General features: G+C 33.3%; 1 protein-coding gene across 3 annotated transcripts; it reads left to right on the top strand.

Moving 5' to 3' along the window:
• The first annotated feature begins 10777 nt into the window (after nt 1-10777).
• LOC131643648 (protein GIGANTEA-like) lies at nt 10778-19367 on the top strand. 3 transcript variants are annotated; one of them, XM_058913927.1, is made up of 14 exons: nt 10778-11035; nt 11625-11753; nt 12714-12785; nt 12950-13004; nt 13129-13271; nt 13470-13741; nt 13874-13929; nt 14370-14610; nt 14698-14848; nt 15495-17252; nt 17399-17467; nt 17764-17982; nt 18355-18447; nt 18724-19367. In XM_058913927.1, the coding sequence occupies exons 2-14, from the start codon at nt 11655-11657 to the stop codon at nt 19021-19023; spliced, it is 3528 nt and encodes a 1175-aa protein (XP_058769910.1). In that variant the 5' UTR covers nt 10778-11035; nt 11625-11654; the 3' UTR covers nt 19024-19367. The 3 variants fall into 3 exon arrangements, with proteins under 3 accessions (XP_058769910.1, XP_058769909.1, XP_058769911.1); XM_058913926.1 differs by having other exon boundaries at nt 11533-11753; XM_058913928.1 differs by lacking the exons at nt 10778-11035; nt 11625-11753 and having other exon boundaries at nt 12732-12785; nt 12950-13024.
• The last annotated feature ends 2855 nt before the right edge of the window (nt 19368-22222 follow it).

The raw sequence follows: 22222 nt of genomic DNA, 5'->3' as shown, positions 1-22222 counted from the left end.
TGGAGATTAGTAAGCAGTCATCGTGTGCCCATGTGGGGTGTGAGCGATGAGGTTAGTCGTGTGCCCATGTGGGGTGTGAGCGACTTAAAGAGGCAGTATCGAAGAGAGAAGTCCTGTGAACGTGATTCACGAATTTTGGTACCACATGCATTAGTGTCAGTCCATTCATTGCATTATAGCCTGATATAGCTGAATGTTTGTGTGATGTGATAGATGATACTTATGTATTGATGCTTGCTTGTTGTAATAATTCCGACTACATGTCTGGTTGAGTGGATGATAATTGCTATGAAATTTTATTGCTTATGACTGCATAATGCTTATTAATTCGAATGAAACTCGCCCTTACTTTGATGATTTCAGATTAAGGAGTAGCGGCTTCTTGATTGGGTGAGGATAGCTCGTAGGCTAGTCCGTAGTTCGTGTCGAGTCATGCTCTGATTGTAACACTGGGATCGATAGTCTTAGAGTTACTTGAGATACACTGTTTTGCCGTTATTGATTTATGTACCGTTGTTTTATTGGAGATGTTTGATAACGCTGTTGAATGGATTTTCCGTTGTGCTAAATACATGTTTCGATAAATTTGGATTATTCCTAATAAAGCATGACAAACGACTTAAAGTTTTATTTATTTTATTAATTGTAACATCCTGGTTGTATAAGCACTCTGATCTTTATTATAATTTCCGCGGGGGTTTAGAAGGGTGTTACACACCACATCTCCACCTAAAACCTTAAGGTGATAGGTGTGTGGGTTCTCTCACTTATAAAGTGTTCATTCTTTCCTTTTCTTAACCAATGTGAGACTTCTTCCTCACACTTGATTCTCAACACTCCCCCTCAAGTGTGAGTCTTACACAATGCTCCCCCTCATGTGGAAGCTCTCTCCCCCGATGTTGCCCCTAACAGTGGTATCAGAGCCTTTGATTTCGAGATAGGTACCGACTCACTTGTATCGAAACACTTCCCGAAGGTGGTGGGTAGAAGGTGTTCCGTTGAGTGTTAACGGTGATACAAGTGTATGTGGAAGAGAGAACTTCCATATGAGGGGGAGCATTGTGTAAGACTCACACTTGAGGGGGAGTGTTGAGAATCAAGTGTGAGGAAGAAGTCCCATATTAGTTAAAAAAGGAAAGAATGAACATTTTATAAGTGAGAGAACCCACACACTTATCACCTAAAGTTTTAAGCGGGGATGTGGTGTGTCTTTCACAAATGTGTGTTCCAAATTAAAAGGTGCTCCCTCGTTGACCCCTCTAATTGCCTCCAACAAATATGTGTTTAAACTTGTCTAAGTTTAATATTTTTTTTTTTAATGGCGACCTTAATAGTAACGGACAAAATATTACACAAGGAGTATTAAATAAAGATAACAAACAAGATCAAAAACACATATCTCGTAAAAGAAAAATAGAAGATTAAAAACACATAAGTTACATGATCTCTTAACCATGCCTTGTATAAATTAAAAGAAGAAAACCGCTACTGCAAAACCATTTCCCCTATTTCTGTTGCAAGAGTTTGACTTAATTAGTATAAAATTAGATTATTTTATGCATTAAAGCTACTTTAAACAAAGAAAAAAGAAGAATCACCTCTCAAGTAGAGCACTAATTAGTGGTGGTATCTTTCAATCAATCAAAACCAACTAACGTGTCTAATTTTAAACTATTAACTTGCACTAGCCATTACTTAATTAATTATTTCTCCACTTAGAACAATTTTTATTGAATGACTCAATGTTCTTGTTTTCTAAGTTATATATAATATATAATCAATATGTAATTATTTATTTTTTTGAAAAAAAATGTAAGAGTGGCCAATTAAATTAAGTCAACTAAAAAGTAAGAACCTATTAGCATTTGCTAAATATGGTATTAGTAAGATAAACTATAAATGTGTGCTAAAATGTTGGGGTAGTGGGATTCACACATAGCATTTCATGTGGAGTAAACACGTTTAAGAAAAATGATGAGATTTTTATTTTTGGTTTGTTTTGACACTTTGCTTTCTAAGATGAGATTTAAAAAATGAAAAAAAGAGGAAGGACATAAATATCTAGCACAAAGTTGACACCACTAGACACCAAGAAGTTGATAAATTAATATTTTGTTGACCCATGTCTAGCTCCAATTATTTTAACTTTTTGAACAATGGCCAATACTAAAATAATGCTTACAAAAAATTAATATTTAAATTACCTTTTCAATCACACCAAGGCCAATTTCAAAGTTCACAAATTCTTTGACAAAATAAAAATATTAACCCACCGATCTCTAATTATAATACTCTTTTCAAAAATTTATTTGTCTTTTAATAAAATAATTTGTAAATTACAAGAAATATTAATTATTAATTTTATAATATATAATTTATCTAGAATATAAAAAATCAAATTAAATATATTTATAAAAAATAATGATTGAGTAATAGCTACACACATAATATATACAAATATTTTTTAAATATTATTTAGAAAATTCCAAAGTCACATTAATAAAAGACAGAATTTAAAAATAATTTTATAAAACGACAGCTTTCATCTTATAAATCGTCAGTTTTATAAGACTCATTTAAATATTATGATCAGAGTTAGGGATATCTAACCCGTTTAACATATGTTAAAAGGATCTTATAGATAGGAAACATTAATGCACAAAATATTTAATTTAAATTCTAACTTATATTTGAAATGGTAGTTAGGTGTAATAAAAAAAAATGGTAGTTAGGCGAAGAGAGAGCTTACACGGGACAATAACCAAAAGAAAAACAGCAAGGTTTTTGAGTGAGAGTTATGGTGAGTTCTGATAATGAGAGTATTGGTTGGTTTTGGTTGTGGTTGGGGTGTGCCAAAGAACAAACTTTGTTGTAGGTTCCAATGGATATTATTGTGTGGATATGGTTGGGGAATATAGTATCATATTTTGATGGAAATGAATGGTAATGGTGGAAGAAAATCAAGAGGGAGATTGGAGTTTGGCTATGGCAAGCCAAGCGATTTGAACATGAATAGATATTGTGTGACCACCTAATTGATGCCATTTCTAAATGAGAATTCGACTACTCACCACTACCACTAGCACAAAAGTGGATTCACAATTTTGCATTTTGCAATTTCTAGTTTTTAAAATTGATAGTGATATGATTTGTCTTCTTTTTTTTTTTTTTTTGATAACAGTGATATGATTTGTCAGAATCATAGTAAATCATGGTAATTTTGATTAAAAAAACTATTTAAATTTTTTAATAAAACTACAATGTTAGAATAATTTATAAAATTTATAGTAGTTTCAAATATACTTTCAATAATTTTAAAATTTATTAAATATCATTATACTTAAATTTTACTCGACTCCATTAATTCTTCAATTTTTTTATATTTTATTGAATACCAAATTTTAGATATTATATTTCTCCCACTTTTTAGTGTCATACATCTATTCAAATTTAAAAAATAGACTAATAACCTTTCAAATAACAAATTTCAAAAATAGACTAATAACCTTTCAAATAACAAATTTCAAAAATAGACTAATAATATCGTTTAGCTAGACACCAATTTGAAGTGTCTAAATATCATTTCTCTTTTATATATAATATCAAATAATAAACTTTTGGTCTTAAAATTAGTTTTGTCAATATTATTTTTTCTATTAAAGTGGTACTTATCATTGCATGAATAAATAATTAATTTAATAAATACAATTATAATATATAAAAATATTAATAAAATAAAAGGGTTAAATATGCAAACCCCCTGTAATGTTAGCGAGTTTTAGTTTTAGCTCCTGTAAAAAAAAAATATTGATCCCCCCTGATCTTATTTAGATTCCATCAACAAACCCCCTAATTGCCTATGTGGCATGAAAGATTCTATGTTTATTTCTAATATTTGCCACGTATTACAGTTTATTTTACACATGGAATTTTGATTTAATTTTATGGCCACTGGATATATAGTTTTCAAAAAGCCCCTTGAAATACTTAGGGTTCATATACTGTTTAGAGTTTCTTCATTTGGGCATTGCGAAGACGATGGCGAAACCTGCGAAGACGAAGGAGGTTCATGCGAAGACGAAGCAAAGGAGCACCGAAGCCATTGAAGCCGAAGTAAAGGTTGCGAACATGGTTGATAATGTCTCAGGTAAGTTTTTTCATACACTCCTTCCAATTTTTTCGTCTGGGTATGGTGTTTGGGAAAATCTGAAATTCCATCTTAACAGGGATCGGAACATTTTAACTTCGCCTGTCACCATGGGGGTGAATTTGTTAGGGACAATCGAAATGAACTCATATACAGTGGGGGTGTTGAAACAAAGGTATGTGGGGTACACGTTGTGAGTTTTACAATGGAGGGTATTATGAAGTTGATTAGTAAGCTAGGATATAAGGATGGTAGAGTTAGGGTTTGGACAAAAGTACTGGAGATTCAAGATGGATTTATTCATATAAAAAAAGATGATGATGCTTTAGACTTTGCTTCTTACTTCAGTTCAATGGGTATTGATGGGGATATATTTGTGGATCATGGACAGGAAAATAGGGAAAATGATATAGCCAATGGTCTAGGAATGTCAAAAGAGGAGTTTATTGATAGGTTAGATGATAGTGAAGATGAAAGAGCCACAGTTATTCATGATAACTTTGAATTACTTGATGTTACTTTGCCCATCAGAGAAGATGCAAGTGGTAGTGGGCTTTTTGGTAGGTCCAATAAGAACATGGGTGAGGATGAATACTTTAGTGATGAGTTGAACAGTTCTGACCCAGATGATTCAGGTGATGAAAAAAGGCCCAAGTTTGAGAGATTTAAGAAATATCATCTTAACAAGGATTATAAATTTAAGTGGGGGCATGGAGTTTAATTCACTTGTTGACTTCAAAGATGCTATTCGTGAGTGGTCAGTGGTCAATGGGAGGGAAATTACTTTTGTGAAAAATGAGAGCTATAGAGTAAGGGTAGAGTGTAAGGCTAAATGTGGTTTTTTGGTCTTATGCTCTAAAGTGGGCCACAAACACACCTTTGTTATAAAAACACTTAAAGACACCCACACATGTGCTAGGGTTCTGAACAATAGATCTGCCAACTCTAAATGGGTGGCCAAGCATGTGGTGAAGATGCTGCAAACATCTGAAACTGTCAGGATTAGTGACATAATACAAGAGATAAGGCAAAAAATTTCCATTGGTATACGTGTTGCAAGAGCTTGGAAGGCTAAGATGATTGCCAAGAAGGTGATTGAAGGAGATGCAGATTCTCAGTATGCATCCATATGGAGGATGCAGTTGAGATAACAAGGGTAAATCCTGACAACACAATCAAGATTAATGTTGAAAGACCTAGCCCAAGCATACAACCAAGGTTTGGTTCCTTTTATTTTTGTTTTGATGGCTGTAAGAAAGGCTTTATACATGGATGTAGACCTTTTGTGGGGGTTGATGGGTGTCACTTGAAGACCAAATATGGTGGGCAACTACTAATTGTTGTTGGTAGGGATGCTAATGATCAATACTTCCCTTTAGCATTTGGTGTGGTTGAGACTGAAACTAAAGAGAGTTGGAGATGGTTCTTACAACTATTAATGGAAGATATTGGATAAGATAGGAGATATGTTTTTATATCTAATCAACAAAAGGTACACCTCTTCATTATGATCACTTCTTCATTGTACACTTATTTGAGAATGTTGTTTTTTTTGTTTTTTCAGGGACTAGTAGCAGTATTTGAAGAAATGTTTGATAGAATTGAGCATAGATTGTGCCTTAGACAATTGTATGCTAATTTCAATAAACGGTTTGGCGGTGTAACCTTGATTAGGGATTTGATAATGGGAGCAACTAAGGCTACATACTATCAGGCATGGGTCCAAAAGATGGATGAATTGAAGAAGGTTGACACCAATGCTTGGAGTTGGTTGATGGATGTCCCTACAAGAAGTTGGTGTAAGCATGCATTCTCTTTTTACCCTAAATGTGATATTCTGAGGAATAACATTTATGAATCATTTAATGCTACAATTCTAGTGGCTAGGGACAAGCCTATTCTCACCATGTGTGAATGGATAAGAAAATATCTTATGAATATGTTGGCAACATCTGCAACTAAACTTGAAAAGTGGCAGCATAGAGTTATGCCAATACCTAGGAAGAGGTTAGATACTGAAGTGTTTAATAGTGCAGCACCTGATTCTGAGACTACAATACCTAGTGATGCCAACACTGAGCCTACTGTGGAACCAGACCAATTACCAACAGTTCAGAGTCAAAGTGGATCATGTGTTGTAGAGTCAAGCAAGAGTAAATCCAAGAAACTGATGCCCAAGAAGAGAAGGCAGAGTGAGAGGATTAAGTTGAATTGGTTTAAAAAGCCAATTATAGGCCAGTGATCTACTAGTGAAGAACCAATTACTATAACAGATGCTAATGATGATAAGCAATGTGCCAAAGACTCAAAGCTTGGTGTGGCTACTAGGTTTATGAAGTCATGGAAGAACAAGAAAACTAGAGATTAGGGATGTTGTATAACTATGTACTAAGACTAAGTTTCTGTTATTTTGTGTTTGTGGCATTTTTTGTTTATGTACTAAGACTAAGTTTGTAAGGGTGTCATTTTGGGTGTCATGTCATTTTGGGTATCGTGTTAGAAGTTAACTTATGATGGAACATGTTTTGTAACAAACCTATTTCAAATTATGATAAGTTATGTTAAGTTATACACAAGTTGTTCAATTACAATACATAGAACAGGGTTATGATAACATTACTTTCATTGGTATTCTACATAGAACAAAATTATGATAACATTACTTTCATTGGTATTCTACATAGAACAAAGTTATGATAACATTACTTTCATTGATAAATCAAAACAATTACAAATATCAGAACAAGGTTTTCCATTGACAATGTTTTACAGGAACTTTCCATTAAAACACAACTACATTAACTTAAACAATTTTCAGTACAAGGAAATTACATTAGCTTAACCCCTAAAGCAAAAATCATCCATGACAGACTAAGTAGAACAATCAGAACAAGAATTTTCCTCTTCTCCATTCCAAACTTCTTCTTCAATTTGTCTAATTTCTTTGAGTCTTCTCCCAATCTCTTCCCAACTTCCCAATCAATATCCTTAACAACTTCCTTCGCAAATTCAAGCAACTAAACTTTGGTGATTTCACATTGACAGCATCTTGAAGTATTAAGTTCATTCACCTAATCGTCCCACATAAACAGACCACAACCATTCTACAAAATCCAATTCAACATTCATTAACTTCTGAAAAAATGTACCATTGAATTTCTACATTAACAGACCACAGCCATTGTACATTAAAAGGAATAGAAACACGTACCATTGAATTTCTACATTTCCAGAATTTCCTATTGGGGTTATCAATTGTGTTTGAAACCCACAACTTCATCCTTTCATTGCACCCACATGTTGGCAATCCCCTACCAAAAGTTCCAGCTGATGATGACGATGACTTGCTACCACCCATGCTTGAAGAAAATTAAAGACGAATCGAAGAAGGAAGATAAGAACAGGATAAAAGAAGAAACAAGATGAATAATGAAGCGAAGAACATAAACGAGAGAAGAGCATGAAGAGGGTTAAATCGTAACCCTAGATTTTGAAGAATCCAAAATTTGGCCATGCTGTACTGCACATGTGGCATAATCCATGATTTAAAATAAACACTAAAGCCACATAGGAAAAAACATATAAACAATAAAGCCACATAGGCAATTAGGGGGTTTGTTGATGGAATCTAAATAAGATCAGGGGGGATCAATAATTTTTTTTTACAGGGGCTAAAACTAAAACTCGCTAACATTACAGTGGGGTTTGCATATTTAACCCAAAATAAAATTATTTTGAGTGGCATGACAAACCATAATTAATGTAAAACTGAAGAAGTGAAACTCGACAATGCACAAAATAAGGGGAAATTTAATTTGTCTTTAGGAGTGAAAATATGCTGGGTCGAATTAGTCTTTGTCAAGTTTGAGTTTGAACTATTAAAAAATTTAAAGTCTAAGATTTACCTGAAACTTATCATAAACTTATTTTTAGGTCTAAGTTTGATCTTTTCAAAGGTTTGATTGACTTACTAGCCTACTTAAAAGCTTATTTCATTTGAACATTTGTAAATAAGCAATTCAACTATTGTTTAAATAGGCTAACAAATTAAAAAATCAATGAAACTAAATGTTTTGATATAATTAGTATACGTAAAATAATGACATATCAAAAGGTCATGAGTTTAACTCCCACTGTCGGTGTGAAAATATTTTTGATATGTAAGTATTTTAGTAAACGCTCTTTAAATTTTAAAGTTTGCCTTGATCTAATGAGCCTCTCCATAGTCCAATTCACTTAAACTTTTTGTAACAAAAAAATATACATAAAAGTACAAGGAAGATGATATAAACTTTTTTTTTTTTAACAATTGAGGGACAAATATCTAAAAATAAAAGAAATTAAGTAGACACGCTACCAAAAATTGGGAGGAGACCCCATTTTATAATCTCTAACATCTTTATAATTTCTATAAAAAAGTGGTTAAAGATGTAGATCTTTATAGAGTTGAAGTTCTTAAGAGTCTCACATTAAATAATATGTGACATGAGTATATATATTTATAAACGAGAAAAATCATCACATTATAAACTGATTTTTATAAGAATGAGTTAGACCAAATTTTAATTCTATTATGAAAATCTTAAATCATCATTGATTACAAATAGAGCTTGAGATAGTTTATATAGAGTTAAAGCTAATTGTAACCAATGTGAATGACTTGAGATTTTCTCAATAACTACTTTCTCGCCATGTGTGATATACCCTGGTGTTTCAATCTTTGGTTATAAACTTGCAATTTCTCTAGACAAGCGTTGGCATGCTACCGTTATTCACGGTTCTGTCAAGGATCATATCAACAAAGAGTATTTGGATAAATTTCCAAAATTAAATTCTAAATATTGTCCCTCTAATTTTTTCCAGCCCATGTCACATTTCCCACATTTTTGCAGTGTAAGCATCATAGATGTCAATCTTCTTAAAATAACATTTGATCTATCTACCAATTGCATCACAAAGTAGACCTCCACATCTGGCCGTACACAATTAAGCTTGTTCATTTCGATATATTTCACAATATTCATAATTTTTTAAAAATGGGTTATCTAGACTTTGAAATCCTTTCTCAAAAATTGAAATCCAATTTGCACCTAACTAGATAGTGTCATGAATCCTAATGTCACGGAATACTCCTTCTCTACAATAAAAAGAAAAGAAATTAGACATATAATTAGAAGGAACAATATGAAATCATACCCGAGTTGCCAAAGAAAAACCACACAAAACATGAATGACAGATTCTTAAGCATTTGCACACGATAATTGCAAAAGGTGAAATATAAGATTTTCATTAATATCATCATTGATTAATGATTTGTCTTTCACAGGAAACCAATCAAATGAGCGCTTGGATTTTATACGACCATTTCAATTTCTAAATTAAAGACAAATCATTATCCATTATATGATGTATCTCGTCAATTTGCTGTAGCCATTTCGAACTAAAAAAATGAATGTCCATCATCCCCTTCCTATCTTATCATTGCCATCTGAATTCAAACTTACAAGGAAAAATCCTAAAAAAAAAAAAATGAACATTACCTTTTTATGAATAGAAATTAAGTAAAAACTCAAAATGATAACATAAAATAAGGTAAATAATATTAATAACTTTTTGAAATTTAAAGAATCTAATCCGAAAACAACATTTAATTAAGAATGTAAGAGTTTTATGGACTATAAGTTCATTTAGGAATTTAAGGGAGAAAAAGAGAGGATTTTGAAAAGAAAAAAAAAAGATGAAGTAGAAATAATTGAAGATTTTAAAATGAGAGATTTGGAGAATTTATTTTTTCTATAATATTTTTAATAAGAAAACAAAAAAATTTATATTATAAAAGAATTTTAATTTTTAAAAACTTATATTAAATCCTCCAAAACACACACATATATATATAATATTCTTAATATTAAAATTATATCAATAATAAAGATTGATTTATCTTTCTACACACAAAACACCCTCCAAAATAAAGTAAAAGATTTATCTTTCTATGCAAAACATCCTCCAAATTAAAGTAAAAGATTTATCTTTCTATGCAAAACATCCTCCAAAATAAAGTAAAAGATTTACCTTTCTATCCTCAAAAAAAAAACTCCCAGATAGAATCTAAGAGAAAGTTCACATTATTAACCTTATAGATGTGATACATCAACCAACTTGATTAATACTATGCAATTCATATCATACATTAAAATTTATTTGTTAGACAATATATTTAAATTGTAAAAAATGATAATATTATTCAAGTAAATATGTTAACATTATTTTGTTTTGTCACATCATAACTTTAATTATATTTATATTATAATGAAAAATAATATTAAAAAAATACAACACATATAAATTCCTACACGCAAACACAAAACTTATTATATATTGTTATAAAAAAAAACAGTTTATACTGTTAAGTGTTAACTCAATTATTCAATAGAAAACTTTGTTAGCAAATAAAATTATTGTTACTTATTAGACCGGGCATCCATGAATTGAAAATGGTGGCATGGCATCCCATGATGATACTAAACACATACATACATAGACCATAGATGCATGCATAGGGTAGTAACATGACATGGCATTATTGAGTGTCTGAGAAGAGAGGAAAATATCATGGCCACGTATGCAGTCGATCTAGGCTTCTCATCTCAGGGCTGTAAAAGATCTTCTCTCTCCACTTGTTTTTCTTTTCTTTTCTTTATCATCTCCATTTCCAACTATAAACTTACCACCACCACCACAACACCCTTCTTATTATTTTCTTCATTCATCACAAATCATTCTAACTCCAATTTTTTTTTTCACAACAATATTCTCATCTTAACCGTTACACCTCTTAACCCTTCCAATTCAGGAAATTTCTCCAGAAATTAGCTCTAACCACACAGGTACATATATCTCTTTCTATTTTATTTTTGAGGATTTTTCCCAATTTTTTATTTTATTTTTTTTAATTTTCAAAGCTTTTCTATTATGAATCTGAGTTGCTCTTAGATATATTTGGGGTTTTATTTATTTTATTTTATTTTTTATTTTCTTAATTTTTTTGTTCATTTCTAGAAGCTTCTGAATATTAGCTGATATATTTTGTTTTGAATGTTTTAATTTTTTTGTGAATTTCATTTTGCTCTGTTTGCTTGGACTCTGTTTCAGATTCATCCTTATATTTTCATCATTTAAAATTATTATTTTTTTAATTTGAAAATAAATATTTATGAAGTTTACAGATTCAACCTCAACATAGCAACTTAGTTGTTGTAGTGAATAGCTACAATTTTCTATCAGATGCATTTTGTTGCTGTTTTCTGTTAAAAAAAATCTGTTTTTAGTTTTGGAAATTTGTTTATGATGATGATGAAATATTGGTGATGAATTGGTAATACAGGGAACTGAACGGTGAATTATATTGTTTTCATACTCTATTGGTAGCATGTTTTGGATGGATTTGGGATAAAATTGCTTTTCATATATAATCAGAAGCAATAGTTGAAGACTTGGAAGTTTTTGATGGGTTCTACTATGGCTGCTACAAGTGAAAGGTGGATCGATCGTCTTCAATTTTCCTCACTGTTTTGGCCTCCTCCTCAAGATGGTCAGCAGAAAAAGGTATAATTTTAATGTCTTAGCATGTTTCAGATGATCCATGTCATAGAGATTCAACTAAGTTTTACGTTGGCTGTCGATTGCCTAACACAACCTGCTCTTTTTATTTGAGTTTGGGATCGGCTATGCATAGCAAAGCTAACATAGGCGGGATTTTCACTAGTGTTTTATTTATTAGTGTTTTATTTTTTTTCTCATTTTCATGAATAAATATATTTTTATTTAAATTCTATGATTTTTTAATTTATATTTTTGTATTTATGGGTTCCTTTACTAGTACCATAAGGAGATGAGAAGGAAGGATCCCTATTTTTATTGTTTTGTTGAGCTTAATGACAAGAAAATGTTTTACATATCTATCTAGTTATATTTTCACAAAATATCACTTTGTTATATTACTTCATAAAATATCTTCACATATATTTATGTGGTGAGATCTGATTGGATGCATGTCTAACAATATTTTTCCATGTAGTGTATGGTATTTAAACTCTATTTTGTTTAATGATCCAATGATTGATAAGAAGCTTTTAGAATATGAGCACTTATAGGACATTGAAAATTTTATATGGGTTGTGTTAAAGACACATATGCATACACTGCAGTCACAAATACTATATAAATAATACATGGTGATGGAATATTTCAGATTCACTGCAATCGAAAATCCACACATATGCTACGATAAGCGTATCTTGGCCGTTGGATGAAGATCAGACGATTGATATTCTGACTTTACCAAATTGGATTTAAAACATGAACACAGAATATGAACTGTTTGATCTTCCTCGAACGACTGGGATCTATTGACTGTTGGAATGGTTTGTCTTGTTAGTTATGCTGTCTTGAACTTATAAGAACCTTATTCCATATGAAAGCATTTTATAGATTCTGCTCTATTAGAAGCTCAATGTAATTCTGTTTCATTGGTTTTTTTGTGACTTTCTTATTGCTTTTCTGTAGGATCAAATTGCTGCATATGTTGAGTACTTGATTCAGTTTACATCAGAGCAATTTGCCGACGATATTGCTGAGGTACACCTCTATTTACCAATAAAGCTTGTGAACCACATCTAGAAATATGCTAACTATTTTCATGGATTCAATTCTTATTATTTTCTTTTGTCTATTTGTCTTTGACATGATAAACCCATAAGTTTGTATCTATTGCAACTCACAGTTCTATATTATTTTGACAGTTGATCCGCAACCGTTACCCGTCGAAGGAAATTCTCCTCTTTGATGATGTTTTGGGTATTTATGCTTTATCCCATGTTAGTTTAAATCTTGATTGAGTCAACAAAAATATTACGACAACAAATTTATTTCCACTTTATGTGTACTAACTTCTCTATTTATTATTTTCATGGGCATTCAGCAACATTTGTCCTTCATCATCCAGAGCATGGGCATGCAGTTGTACTTCCAATTATTTCATGTATTATCGACGGTACACTAGTCTATGATAAGACTAGTCCTCCATTTGCTTCTTTGATATCTTTAGTCTGCCCAAAAAATGAGGTATAAATATATTCCCCGACCAATATTTTATCTATGTTGTATATATAATTAGTTTCATAGAAATAAGTCCTTTGCTTGTGAAATATATTGTTGCTTTTTGTTTATCATTTTATTAACCTATTATGCATGGCATTTATTCCGCTTCAGTGTCTACTAAGAGGCTCTATCATTTAATTTCTTCTTTTCACTGTTTTGCAGAACGAATATTCAGAACAATGGGCTTTGGCATGTGGTGAAATTTTGCGTATTTTAACTCACTACAACCGCCCCATTTACAAAATGGAAAGGCAATCGAGTGAGACTGAAAGAAGCAGTAGTGGCAGTCTTGCAACAACTAGTGAGCCTCTTAATGGGAAAGCTGTCAACAATGCTTTGGCACAAGAGAAAAAACCTATTAGGCCCCTGTCCCCCTGGATTACTGATATTTTGTTGGCTGCCCCTGTAGGCATTAGAAGTGACTATTTCCGGTGGTAAGCATTTTTATAATCCTAGTGATTTATGCATGTATAGCTTCTTTTTATTTATCACAATATAATGCGTTATGCTTTCTGGTTTCGTGCATATTCTTGCCGATGTTAACAAATATTTGCATGCATTAACAGGTGCAGTGGTGTTATGGGCAAATATGCTGCAGGAGAACTCAAGCCTCCATCAACTGGTACTTTATTTTTTAATTACTAATACAGATTACTGCTCTTTCGTTGAATGATGTTTTTTTTTTTTCACAATAGTGTAAACAAATATATTTATCAGAAAATTTGAGACATTTCTTCAGAAATTGGAGTATTTGGTTAGGTTGAATGTGTATTTTGTACCACTTAAATCTAGTTCAACTACTGCTACACTCAAAGGTTTTTATTGCCACAAGCTATAGTTTATGTCTACGGTTTATAATGCATGTAGAATTAGGCATTTGTGCTCTCAATCTCTTTGTACATCTTCTCCCTTTTAATTTCTCATGTCTTTCCGCCTCCATCACTACGTCAGTAACCTGCCATATTATCAGCTAATTGATTTTTATCCAGCAAAGCCAATGTTATCATTTGCTAATTTCCTATTGATTCCTGTATTTATGTTGTGATTTTTCTTTTTATCTAGCCTCTTCCCGTGGTTCTGGGAAGCATCCTCAACTCGTGCCTTCGACTCCAAGATGGGCTGTTGCTAATGGTGCTGGTGTTATATTAAGTGTTTGTGATGATGAAGTTGCTCGCAATGAAACTGCTATTTTAACAGCAGCCGCTGTTCCTGCATTATTGCTTCCTCCTCCAACCACAGCTCTAGATGAGCATCTTGTTGCTGGATTACCAGCTCTAGAGCCATATGCACGCTTATTTCATAGGTTATTTTCACCTTAAGACCAATCTTGTTATTTAGTTGTTCACTGTGTTCATCTGCCTGAAAAAATGTGTGTACCCAAATTTTGCAGATATTATGCAATTGCTACTCCAAGTGCTACACAAAGACTTCTTCTTGGACTTCTTGAAGCACCCCCGTCGTGGGCTCCAGATGCACTTGATGCTGCTGTGCAGCTTGTGGAGCTTCTTCGAGCTGCTGAAGAGTATGCTTCTGGCATAAGGGTAAGTAAAATCTTCAAAGACAGAGAATAGCTGTGATGCTGGCATTGATGGTAACCAACATTTTATTATTATGGGGCTTCATTAATAAGTTTTGAATGGAAAGTACAAAACTAAATTAGTTGGTCATTCATGAGATAACACACGGTGCTTGTCTCAGGTTGTGCATTAGTTCATTTTTTGTGGTCGAATGTTTGGTCTAATGTTGGATTTTCTTCCACTTTTTTGGATTGTGGAAGAAAAGTTTAACTTCTATACATATAGTCATATGCATGACTTTGGACTTTGGATGGGTAATTTTTACTTTAAGTAACATTCCCTTATTTAAGATTTTTTCAAAATAACAGATTATCAATGTGCATATCATTTAGTATAGGTTAAATGTGCATTGATAACCCAACTCCTTTTAATTTTTTATATATAAGTATTGTAAATTAGGATTCTTGATTAAAATTAATATACTAGCAGTAACTAATGTTAGTTGTCAATAATTGAAAACCACCTAACTGAAAATCAACAGAATCTGTATTACTGACTCATTACTATGCAGAACAGGATGTTACATTATTTATGTGCCTCTGAGTGTGATTGGATGCTACAAAATGACATGCTATTATGCATTTTGATTTGTTTTTTCTTTTCTATACAGCTTCCTAGAAATTGGATGCATTTGCATTTCTTGCGTGCAATAGGGACTGCAATGTCCATGAGAGCTGGCATAGCTGCTGATGCTGCAGCTGCTTTGCTTTTCCGTATACTATCACAGCCAGCACTGCTTTTTCCTCCACTTAGACAAGTTGATGGAGTTGAAGTTCAGCATGAACCTTTGGGCGGTTATATTTCATCCTACAGCAAGCAGATAGAAGTTCCTGCTGCTGAGGCTTCTATTGACGCTACTGCCCAAGGCATTGCATCAATGCTGTGCGCTCATGGTCCAGAAGTTGAATGGAGAATTTGCACCATTTGGGAAGCTGCTTATGGCCTGATTCCTGCTAATTCGTCAGCTGTTGATCTTCCAGAAATAATAGTTGCAGCCCCACTCCAACCGCCCATACTGTCGTGGAATTTGTATATACCTTTACTTAAGGTCCTGGAATATCTTCCTCGAGGAAGCCCATCAGAAGCATGTCTCATGAAAATATTTGCTGCTACAGTGGAAGCTATTCTTCAGAGGACATTTCCACCCGAATCCAGTAGAGAACAAAACGGAAAAGCAAATTACCTCTTTGGCATTGGTTCAGCCTCTAAAAACCTTGCTGTGGCAGAACTCCGCACTATGGTTCATTCACTTTTTTTAGAATCGTGTGCCTCTGTAGAGCTTTCTTCCCGTCTACTTTTTGTTGTCTTGACCGTTTGTGTCAGTCACGAAGCCCAATTCAGTGGAAGCAAGAAGCCTAAAGGTGAAGATAATTATTCAGTTGAGGAAATCATTGAGGATTTACAAGCAATATCTGAAATCCGAAAAGAAAGAAAAAATAGGAAAGTGAAGAAGCAGGGTCCTGTAGCAGCATTTGATTCTTATGTTATGGCTGCTGTTTGTGCTCTTGCCTGTGAGCTTCAGTTGTTTCCTTTGCTTTCACGGGGAAATAATCATTCACTTTCCAATAATGGGCAAGAAATAGCTAAGCCCGTTACACTTCATGGATCATCCCAAGATTTGCAGAATGGTCTCGAATCGGCAGTCCGCCATACTCACAGAATTTTAGCTATTTTAGAGGCACTATTTTCATTAAAGCCTTCTTCGGTTGGCACCCCATGGAGTTACAGCTCAAATGAGATAGTGGCAGCAGCTATGGTTGCTGCACATGTTTCTGAACTATTTAGACGGTCAAAAGCTTGCATGCATGCCTTGTCGGTTTTGATACGTTGCAAATGGAATAAAGAAATTCACTCCAGGGCATCATCATTATATAATCTCATAGATATCCACAGTAAAGTTGTTGCATCTATAGTGAATAAAGCAGAACCATTAGAAGCAACCTTAATTCACGCACCAATTTACAAGGACTCCCTTATTTGTCATGATGGTAAAAGAAAGAATCGGAGCGAAAATAGTGGCTGCTCTGACTCTAGGCAGACATCTACTGTACCTTTGGAAGATTCAACACCATCAAAACATAGCCATAAATCTGGAAGAACTCCATGTTCAAATGAAGAAGCATCAGGGTATAACTTGGGTAAAGGTGTCACTGGTTTTTCGTTGGAGGCTTCTGACTTAGCCAATTTCCTCACAATGGACAGGCATATTGGGTTGAATTGCAACACACAAATTTTTCTGATATCCATGCTGTCTGAGAAACAGGAATTATGTTTCTCTGTAGTTTCCCTACTATGGCACAAGTTGATTGCATCTCCTGAAACTCAACCATGTTCCGAAAGCACTTCTGCACAACAGGGATGGAGACAGGTACAAGTTCAATGTTATACTGCAGTAACTTACTTTGCTAATGATATATGTATCAATGTGATCTTGTGGATCCAAGTATCTTTTTTATGTTTTATTTCCTCCGAAAAGGTTCATTACTAACAATTTTGTGATTTGATGTTATGTAGGTTGTCGATGCATTATGCAATGTTGTATCAGCCGCGCCGGCCAAAGCAGCTACAGCTGTTGTTCTTCAGGTCAAAAAACTACCTTGTTATGAATGATTGCACAAATTACTTTGGTCATTGCTTGAACATCTATTTTGTTTATCAATAATTATTACCAATTTTCTTTCCAAAAATACCAATGTTTAATAGACTGCAAAAAAAAATCGAATTTCCATTTGTAATACCTGGCAACTAGTCTACAAATTTCAAATAGCTGATGCTCAATATCTCATCTGACCATAGTTTCGCATTTGTATACTTTTTATATTGTTATCATTTCAAACATTCACTCTTTTTGTCACTTTTGTGGCCATGTTGCTTGGCAGGCGGAAAAGGAATTGCAACCCTGGATAGCCAAGGATGACGATCTAGGTCAGAAGATGTGGAGAATCAATCAGCGGATTGTTAAATTGATAGTGGAGCTTATGAGGAACCATGATAGTTCCGAATCATTGGTAATTCTAGCAAGTGCGTCAGATTTATTGCTGCGAGCCACAGATGGGATGCTTGTTGATGGAGAAGCTTGCACTTTACCACAGCTAGAGGTAGAATGTTACAACAGTAGATTCTCTGACTTTTCAAGTTCTATTCATCAGTGACCAAGTTAAATTAGGGTCTGTCTCACTTACGACCAAAAAACTGCCCCACTTCTCACTTCCTCCCTAACATAGTAGTCTTTCTATTGAAGGATTTATTGGTCATAGCACGGTTGTCTTATGATTCCCAGCTAACTCCTTAAATTTGTTTACATTAAGTAATTAACTACATCAACTTTTTTCTAACTCAGACAAGCACATATAATTATTTCTGATAAATGTCTTCCATGGTTCTTTCTTATGGAATTGAAATATCATATACTTGGTTCTATGTTGAAGCTTTGCTAATATTCATATTTCTATGTTATTGATAATGGCCAGCTTTTGGAAGCAACAGCTAGAGCAATTCAGCCGGTGCTTGAGTTTGGAGAGCCAGGAATGGCTGTGGCAGATGGCCTTTCAAACCTTTTAAAGGTAAACAAACTTCCCTTATTGAAAACTACATTAGTTTAGCAGAGAGATAGTGAATGCAATGTGTAAATTAAATATTGCAAATCTACTCTCTCATTAAACTCATTGCTCATGATAGGACAATATGGCTTTGGATCCATTTAACCGATTTCACTTGGTTGAAAAATACTTTGGTCACATTTGATTCAAAACAATTGCGAAATCTTAAAATATGTTATTTGTCTTTTAGTAATACAAAATCATTGTCTGATATGATTGTTGTGAATATACTTCTTGCAGTGTCGTCTAGCAGCTACCATTAGATGCCTTTGTCATCCAAGTGCACATGTCCGCACTTTGAGCGTGTCAGTGCTTCGCGATATTCTGAATACCAGCTCAATCAGGTGTAGTCCTAAACCACTGCGAATCAACGGCAACCACAACCCCTCTTATCCATACTTCAAGTTGGACGTCGTCGATTGGCAAGCTGACATAGAAAAATGCTTGACATGTGAAGCTCACAGCAGAATTTCAGCTGGATTGCCTATTAAGTTTCTTGACACTGCTGCCAAAGAATTAGGCTGTGCTATTTCCATATGAAATGGAAATGAAAAACCATTTTAGTCGGTGACCATTTTTCACTAGACTTACTGAAAAGCCATTTATGATTTTGGAACTAACGTGTTTGCTTATACGCAAACATCATTCTGTTAGTCGTCATACAAAATCGCAGTCATGATTTCAGTTTGTTTATAGAAAGCTCATTTTGTATTATGTATGTGCTCTACGTAGACACTGAGCAAACACTCACCATGAACTTGCTAATGACTGTGCTTTAATTTAACAGACATGTACAGTTGTAAAGACAAGATGTAACCAGGTTTTCTTTTATTATCCTCGTCTCATTTTGTGTAATATATATGTTGATATAGTTTGACATGAAATTCAATTCTAATTGTTGTACTAATAATGTATGCTTAGTGACTTTGACATTGTCTATTTTTTAGTTGTGAATTGTGATATTCATTCTTCTTTTTTGGTCAAATTGTATGATATATGTTCAATTATCATCTTGTTTTCTAATATGTGTTTTGAAAGTGCACTGAGGATAAAATGTATTTTGAAATATATTATCAGAAATAAAAATCAATCCCTTTTATTAAAAATATATCATGTCATGACCTTACATTATTTTTAATCAAATCGAGATAACATATTTCATTATTCTTTGAATTTAAAATACAATCATAAAGCTAGCTAACATTGTCCAGTGTTCAACTATTACAGAACCATCGGTTGATAATTGATATGTATTGTTGAACACAAGCCATTTAAGAGGAAATCTTAAACGCATATATAATACAATTCTACAATAGACTATATTAAAAAGTAACAAATTTAAATTGAATTTAATTAGTTTTCTAAACGAAATGTGTAATCTAATCATCTAATTATGTTGAATAAAAATATGAGTACACATCCCCAATCTAAATTCAAAGTCATTTTAAGAGCAGAGACAAAGTCATTTTAAGAGCAGAGAGAGCTTTCATAATTCTATTCTAAGTAACTAATCTTTGTTTTTTTTTTTTTTATATTAAGGAGTATTTCCTCACTAATGTACTTATGCTTCAAAATTTGGACCCATAAGGGATCACAATCCTAGTGGAGACCTCAAACCAGCTGACCAAACATAGAAGTATTCGTCTATCTTGCTTTCAGATCTCAAGATCACTCAACTTTTTCGGCTTAGTGATTTTATTCCAGCCAATGAGATGTACACCAGAGTTAGAATTGCCTTTCCATAAAAAATATTCTAGTCATCCTATTAATAAACTCACAAGTTAGGTGAGATAGACAAGCCACTTGCATATAATAATTTGGGATTGAGTTTGGGATACATCTTTTCAGATTCAAACGACCAACCTTGTTTAACTATTTATGTTGCTAAAATGCTAACCTCTGGTTGATTTTTCATTTGGGAACTCAAAGTCCTTTTGTTAAAGACGACAATGCAACATAGAAAAACCCAACTACTTTTCTAGAGTAAGTGTTCACTTGATACCTATGCTGGAAACAATTAAATCGATTTTACTCCTCTTAGTGGTAACACAGAAGAACACCTTTGATTTAAAAACATTCACTTTTAGGCCAGAAAACATGGCGAAACAATTGAAGATATAAAAAATGAGCCCTGACCGAGAGTTAGAAACCTTCAAAAAAAAAAGAAGAACATCATTAAAAAAACAAATGCAATAGAGGGGGTCGATTGCGAGATAACCCGATAGGTTTCCAATGGCCTTTATTGTCTGCCTTGTTGATGGTCAACAACAAGAATTCCATGCAGGTAACAAATATATAGGGTGAAAGGGGGTCACCTTGACGTAAACCTCTAGTCGGAACAAAATTTGATAGTCGTCCCTCATTCCAAATGATAGACATAAAAGAACTGGTTACATAATGCATGATCAACTTTATAGTAATAGTAGGAAATTTGTTTCACTTCAAACAAAATTCCAAGAAATCTCAATTAACATGATTATAGACCTTTTTAAGATTCATTTTGAACACCGTGTCAGATTTTTCTTTTTTGATTTACGCATATAATGAATTGCTTCTTGGAGGATAATGACATTATCAATTATCCCTTTACCAAGCAAAAACTACTATGGAAGGGTCAGACTATGTGATTTAGATAAGAAAGCAATTTGTTAACCATATTCTTTGTATTAACTTTATAGATAGTGTTGCACAAGCTAATGAGCCTAAATTCCTTAAAAAAAATTAAGGGCAGACCACCTTAAGAATTAATGTGATAAGAGTCTTAGAAAGAGAGGAGTGAAAGCTACATATCAAAAAGCATCTAAAATCAGTTGGACAATGCCATCTCTAACTATATGCCAAAATTGTTTAAAGAAAATACTACGGAATCCATCAGGGCCAGGAGCCTTGAAATGGTGCATTTGATTCAATGCATAAGTAACTTCTTTCCTTAACACTCGTTGAATCAAAAGAGCCATGGGCTTCTTTAGTAAGGATCAGAGCCATAGTTGAATTACCCATACTAGATATGAGTATAGGAGATGTAGGGCAGAAAAGACCTTTAAAAAGTTAGTGCTTCTTCCTTAAGAATAATATCATCATTGCACCAAACACCATTGAGAAGATGAGGGTCATGGACTTTATTTCTCTTACGTCTGATTACTGTCTTGATATGAAAAAATTTGGTGTCACAATCTCGTTATTTAATCCAATCATCAATAGTCTCTTGACCAGTGAATCTCTTATTAAGCAAGGATCTCATCATACTCTTGTTGAAGCTCCTATTGGAGATAAACTAGTATTGACGAATCTATTTTCTCCAAAGAGTGTTGGATACCCATGAGTCTCTTCTCAACTTTGTGCTTTCATTTACTGATATTGCCAAAAGTTTCCTTACTAAAAAGAATAAAATCGTGTTGCACATTTTGGAGAGAAGTTACAATGTCATATGGGGATTTCTCTCAATCACTTTAAACTATATTAGAGTATTTCAAGTGAGTGATCTAAGCTTCTTTAAATCTGAAAGGACGTGGTCCATAGTCTTGGATGAGAATACCACACCTAAGGAGAATGGGGTTGTGATCGGAATGAAATTTATACAACACCTTAACATATGCATAAAAGAAAGCAATGGATCAATCAATGTCAACCAGGGCCCTATCCACCTTACGATAGACCATTCGATTACAAGTACAAGGCATATTCCAAGTGAGTTTCCTACCAGTCATGTCTACTCCAACTAAATCATATTTATTAATGA

Source organism: Vicia villosa, linkage group LG1 (assembly GCF_029867415.1).
Source record: "Vicia villosa cultivar HV-30 ecotype Madison, WI linkage group LG1, Vvil1.0, whole genome shotgun sequence".
Lineage (NCBI taxonomy): Eukaryota > Viridiplantae > Streptophyta > Magnoliopsida > Fabales > Fabaceae > Vicia > Vicia villosa.
The sequence above is the reverse complement of the archived record's forward strand: the minus strand, read 5'-3'. Positions and strand labels throughout refer to the sequence as shown.